We start from the raw sequence: 6,252 nt of genomic DNA on the forward strand, positions 1-6,252 counted from the left end.
CACAGAGAGGATAAAGATGTAGCTACACGCACCGACACGAGGTAAAAAGGCAAAAAAAGCACATTAGCGTACCTGACACTGAGCTCACGCTGCATCAAGTAGCAGATGACAAAGAAAATGAGAAGAGAAAGTAGGCAATAAAGTAGCATCTTACCCAAGGCAATCAAGTGTTTTTACATAATTAGAATTGGAACTGAGCCACTATAGTAACATTTTTTTAGACCATATCAATTTGAGTTAATTGTAGTTCCAGCATTCGACCACAAGACGGTGCCACTGTCATGTTCCCATAATGTTTGGTCCAGCTCACCTCCTCCAGCTGACTGTGCACATGCTGGACTATCAGATCGATGGCCACCATATTGCCACCACCTTAAGTGAAGCAAGTAATTGTAGGTGTTATTAGTACATTCTTTGTAGTTTTTTTAAAAAAAAAGTTGTCTCGCCTCTTGGCACTACGATGTCCGCCAGTCTCATGGTTGGCTCGATGTACTGCTCGAAGGCTGGCTTCACAAACTTGTTGTACTGCTTGATGACACCTTCGATATCACGCATGCGCTCTGTGATATCCCTACGGAGGCGGCGGACCAGCCGGATGTCCGAGTCTGTGTCCACAAAGATTTTCATGTCCAGGAGCTGCGGTTAGGAATGTCCAACACAAATAAATAGTTCAATAATATTCACCTTGTGTATTAAGCTAAACCAGGATATATACTTTACTCTAAATGAGTCAATTTACCTGTAGAAGATCTTTATCTGCAAAAGCCATGATTCCTTCAAATATGATTACACTTGCACCATACACGTTCTTCTGCAGGGAAGACACACAAATGAGTAAGAAGAAATATTCATCAAATATATAATCAGTAGTAAAATACAGATCCATCTCAGATTAGATTCCTGGTGCGGGCATGCTGGAGCCTATCCCAGCTGTCTTCAGGCGAGAGGCGGGGTACACCCTGGACTGGTCGCCAGCCAATCACGGGACACATATAGACAAACAACCATTCACACTCACATTCATACCTATGGACAATTTGGAGTAAACACTCGACCACCGTGCTGCCCAATGTGATTATTCGTTCATTCATTCATTCGTTTTCTACCGCTTTTCCTCACAAGTGTCGCAGGGGGCTTTGGGGGGTGCTGGAGCCTATCCCAGCTGTCTTCGGGCGAGAGGTGAGGTACGCCCTGGACTGGTCGCCAGCCAATCACAGGACACATATAGACAAACAACCATTCACACTCACATTCATACCTATGGACAATTTGGAGTCGCTAATTAACCTAGCATGTTTTTGGAATGTGAGAGGAAACCGGAGTACCCAGAGAAACGGGGAGAACACGCAGAGATGCCTGAGGGCGGAATCGAACACGGGTCTCTTGCTAACCACTCATCCTACAACTCATTCATTCATTCATTTTCTACTGCTTTTCCTCACAAGGGTCGCGGTGGGTTGGGGGGGATGTGCTGGAGCCTATCCCAGCTGTCTTCGGGCGAAAGGCGGGTTACACCCTGGACTGGTCGCCAGCCAACCACAGGGCACATATAGACAAACAACCATTCACACTCACATTCATACCTATGGACAATTTGGAGTCGCTAATTAACCTAGCATGTTTTTGGAATGTGGGAGGAAACTGGAGTCCAATGTGATTACATTTCATTAAATATTTCAGGGTAAAAAAAAAAAACCACACTGACCCAGTCTTTTTGTCGTCTGTGCGTGGTGAAGTCGTACACAGGGATTTTCACACTCTTTCCCTGCTTCAGCTTCCGCAGAGTAGCGACCAGCAGCTCAAAGTCGAAGGCCCCCGGATGATCAAAGTTGTAATCATTACTTGCAGCCAAGGCTTGTTCCTCAGGATGTAAGTCCTGTCAAACACAACCGATTTGAGTCACTCAGCTGTTTAAAGAGGACCTATTATGCTCATTTCCGGCCCTTTATATTGAGACAGCATAACCCCCACAGAAACCTTTCTAGATCTTCCATAACCTGCACCTATTCCAGCTGTATTTCCTTGGCTTTCCAAAACCGTAAATTTTACTTTACTTTTTTTTTACTTTTACTTAAATTTACTCCACTGCCAAACCACACTTATTAATTTTGTCAGTATAGGAATCAACCACTGTTGACATTACAGATCGGCAACAGTGCTGGGAGTCAGTGCCGACTTCAGGGTGGGTGTCGAGAGGAGCTAACAGGCACGTTTTGTAATGAAGACATGTTACAAACACAGTTAGACTCACACAGTGTATTACTAACACAACAAGACTGATTCACGAGCATGTGGGATTCTTTACTTGGACACTCAAGCCATTGAAGGGCGACAACTGTCTGGAACTGGCGGCCATTTTTTCCCTTGCCATCCAAATCCCCAAATGTTCTGTATGGGATTTAAATATTCTAGCAACATAAGATTTCGATCAGGTTTATTCTCATTTGAGGTTGCCAATTGAATGCGCCTTACAGAACGCCATAGTAGAGCTGCCTGCATTTGCATTTGAGGTCAATACGGTATATGGAATGGAATGGAATGGCCTTTATTGTCATTATACAAGATGTACAACAAAATTGGAGAGCTTCTCTTTTCAGTGCAGTAGTTAAGTTTAAAAAAAAAGTATATAAAGTAGAGTAAAAAAGACAATTTAACAAGATATATACAAGATATCCAAAATATACACATAGTATTGCACAGGAGCATATGCAGGAGCAGATATATTAATTTTAGTGCAATGATCAATGGGTCATAGTGCAAATAATGACTGGTGTGTACAGGTGAGTAAAGTCACATATGAGTGTATTGTAATGGGTTGTTAAATACATAAATATGATTGAGGTAGCAACAGAGGCAGTGATGGAAATATTGCACATTTACATTATGCTAATAACCGGGTACGTATATCTGCCCCAAAAATTGTAAAGTTTACTCAAGTCAAAGTTCTTATTCCTCAAAATGTCATTCCTGAACACTGTACACCGTTCATCCGCATTTTACTTAAAAAATAACGAACAAAGCAGATTTAAGTGCATGAATGGTTTACCTTGTAGAAGGAGTCCATAGAAAGCAGCACGACCCAGGGCACATCCAGAGCCTCAATTATTTTATTGGCTACGGTCGTCTTCCCCGAGGCGCTGCCTCCACACAATCCTGACGATAGACACAGTATTTCAGAGGACCATTATATGTGTTTTGCAGAGTGTGTCTAATGTTGTCGGGGCCGCATGCGTGTAAAGGGTTTACAGTAAGTAGGACAAGCACAAATACAGAACAGGCGAGGTCAAAACCCGTGATCACTGAGCATCATACCGATGACAAAGGCCTCTTTGGACTGCGCCCCATGTTCATCGTACCAGGGAGGTCGGCCAGCGGTGTAGATGGTGCGAGTGCCCGTGCGCAGCAACGGGGGCTCTGTTTTACTCAGCGAGGTAGTGCTTTTTCTACGGGGGGCGCCCACAGGAGGCAGTAGCCGGTCCAAGGAGTCCTCACCACTCCCACTGAAAAACAAGCTGAACATTACACTTCACAAGTTTGTGATTATCATCTGTTCTGTCTGTCAAGAGTTGTTGGACTGAGGCAGAGGTTGGTAGTCTAACTAACATTTTTACGCAACAATTCACCGCTGTATGGCTGGCAACCAGACCAGGGTGTACCCCGTGTGTCGCCCCAAGACAGCTGGGATAGGCTCCAGCACCCCAGCGACCCTCGTGAGGATAAGCGGTAGAAAATAAATGAATGAATGAATTCACCGCTGAGTTGAGGTCTCTAATGTTTTCAACTGAAAACCAAAAATGGGCAAACCAGGAAGAAACAACTAATGAGTGTTTTGCATATTTTTGTTGACTAATGGCACACTTCAGGGAACCGTCTGAGACTACCCAAAAAAAAAAATAAACTAACACAAGCCCACACAAATCACACTGCTTGTGACCTCTTAGCAACTCCTGCTAAGAAGACTATTTATAGCTAACACAGCATGCAGAACAAAGTTAATCTTTTCCGCAATAAAACTGGCAACCTGCTTGAAACTACACAGAAAACATCACTGTGGGGGGTTGCTGCTCGTACCTGGAGTCCGACCTCAGGGACCAACAGCCAGAGATTCTGGCACCAACAGAGTCCTGCAGGGTTCTATCTGCGTCAGATGACAACCTGTTATTGTCCATCTTGCCTTGGGAATCACTTCTACACAACACAGAGGGGGTCCCACGGCACCCGGCAATGCCGAAGAGTTAGTTGAAAAACTCTTAAGGTATTTAGTAATCTTTTTTTTCTTTTCCTACATGTCTTACATGCCTCTTTCTTTTCTGTCAGGTTCATCTGTCCTCGCCACTCTCTGACATTGAGAGTGCAGCACACTTAAGAGGATTAGTGTAACACTGGTAGCAAAGATCTGCTTGGCTGTACTAATGGAGGCACATGTACAGTAGGTAAAAACAAAGTACAGGATAATGTCTTCCGCTGATTCTTTGTCAGGAGTCACTGATCAGAGCTACACAAATGGCTAAATGTGACAGAAAGACATCTTGTAACACATTACTGTGGAGTTTTTATGTTCTCCCCATGAATGGGTGGGTTTTCTTCGGGTACTCCGGTTTCCTCCCACATTCCAAAAACACGCTAGGTTAATTAGCGACTCCAAATTGGTATGAATGTGAGTGTGAATGGTTGTTTGTCTATATGTGCCCTGTGATTGGCTGGTGACCAATCCAGGGTGTACCGTGTCTCTCAGATGACAGATGGGATAGGCGACACTAGTGAGGATAAGCGGCATAGAAAATGGATGGATGGGTGAAACTGCTGAATAATCAAGAAAATAACCATATTGTATCAATAACTGATAGCTCTGGTTTCGAATTCATGCTAACTGTTTTGGCCTCTTCATGGTGATATTGAGGCCTGAGTTCAAAAGACCACAAACAAAAAACACAGGCGAATAATTCACTTTGCTTTAAAAAAAAAAAATAAATGTTTTGAAATACATCTTAGTCCAATTTATTTATTTATTTATTTATTTATTTTTTTAACCAACTGAGAAAATTTGTGTTCTTACCTTTTATTTCTGTATTAATTAAATGCAACCTTTCCTTCTGCAGGAAAAGCTCTGATACTTATAGAGTTAGAATGACGTCACACTTCTATTAAATACATTACACAGGGAGGGGCTATGATTGACATGTCAATGTGCCATTAGACGGTAGGCGGGGCTTGCCCACTAAGCCGAGAAGCCACTCTCTGTCCCCTCATATCATTTCTCCCGTTCGGTTTCTTTCCTGTGTTCGATTATGAAGGTCAGGGTTCTGTTCTGGCTCACCTGCCCCACTTTCCCCACCGCCACCCCCACACCTCATTGTTGGCGACATTTTGTCGTTAAAGTATGACGTCCTGTAACTGCTTTGTGACGCACAAATGCGTCATCAGCTCACCTACTTTGAGGAGATCATCTCACATCGATGCGTTTGATGTGTCCATAGCCAATAAATTACAAATAAACAGAACAAATGCTATTTCACATTTGATATGCGTAGTTTTAATTAAACTGGAACGGAATTTCAAATGTATTTGGGAGAAAGAGCGTATACAGAAAGGACTACGATATGAGGACGCTACAGTGATACAAATACAACAACAAAAACAGTGACTAAGATGCTACCAAAAAAAATGTGTGCGCGGTAAAGCATGTTTGGTCATGTACCTGTCAGAGCGACACGACATTATTTTCCTACACCCCGTTTCCAGGCGGACCTTGCGAGGTCGGAGCCGGCATCGACCGCCAGAAGCCATGGATGGATACTTCCGCACTCGGGCATCATGGGTAATGTAGTTTACATAACAAATACACCGCGACCTAATTTTCAACCACGATTCATTATCACACGCAAATCCGGTCATCATTTATTGATATTTGAATTATTTAAGATTATTAGAGATTGTCATTATATTTTCATACTGTCCATTAAGAGACCGGATGTAACCATCCCTTATATTGTGCTTGTGAATGTTATTAAAATGAACCTAAAAATACTATTTACGTGTTAGCAATATTTTAACCAGCAGAGGGCAGAAAAAACAACGACATTTTTACAATGATTTTTTTATTGCTAATTTCTCAAACTCAGAATTTACATAATACATAATTATTCTGAGATTTATGACAACAACATTTTCACCAGTTTTCCAAACCTAAACATCTCGGTGATTGTTTTTATCCTCCATCACATACAGCAACAATGCACCTTCAATAAAGGA

The 6,252-nt window shown here is 42.5% G+C and overlaps 1 protein-coding gene across 4 annotated transcripts in view; it reads right to left on the reverse strand.

Moving 5' to 3' along the window:
• uckl1a (uridine-cytidine kinase 1-like 1a) overlaps nucleotides 1-5,898 on the reverse strand; it is a 12,360-nt gene extending 6,462 nt beyond the window's left edge. For 2 of the 4 annotated variants that reach the window (XM_058050993.1, XM_058050992.1), the window contains exons 1-8: nucleotides 5,699-5,898; nucleotides 3,313-3,512; nucleotides 3,047-3,153; nucleotides 1,706-1,876; nucleotides 740-811; nucleotides 447-636; nucleotides 311-372; nucleotides 73-89 (exon numbers count right to left, since the gene is read on the reverse strand). In XM_058050993.1, the coding sequence (XP_057906976.1) occupies nucleotides 73-89; nucleotides 311-372; nucleotides 447-636; nucleotides 740-811; nucleotides 1,706-1,876; nucleotides 3,047-3,153; nucleotides 3,313-3,512; nucleotides 5,699-5,898 (1,019 nt within the window). Of the gene's footprint in view, nucleotides 1-72; nucleotides 90-310; nucleotides 373-446; nucleotides 637-739; nucleotides 812-1,705; nucleotides 1,877-3,046; nucleotides 3,154-3,312; nucleotides 3,513-4,071; nucleotides 4,189-4,295; nucleotides 4,334-5,698 lie in introns of those variants that run through there. The other 2 variants (XM_058050995.1, XM_058050994.1) reach the window with 2 other exon arrangements.
• Nucleotides 5,899-6,252: the final 354 nt, after the last annotated feature.

Source organism: Doryrhamphus excisus, chromosome 16, assembly GCF_030265055.1.
Source record: "Doryrhamphus excisus isolate RoL2022-K1 chromosome 16, RoL_Dexc_1.0, whole genome shotgun sequence".
NCBI lineage: Eukaryota > Metazoa > Chordata > Actinopteri > Syngnathiformes > Syngnathidae > Doryrhamphus > Doryrhamphus excisus.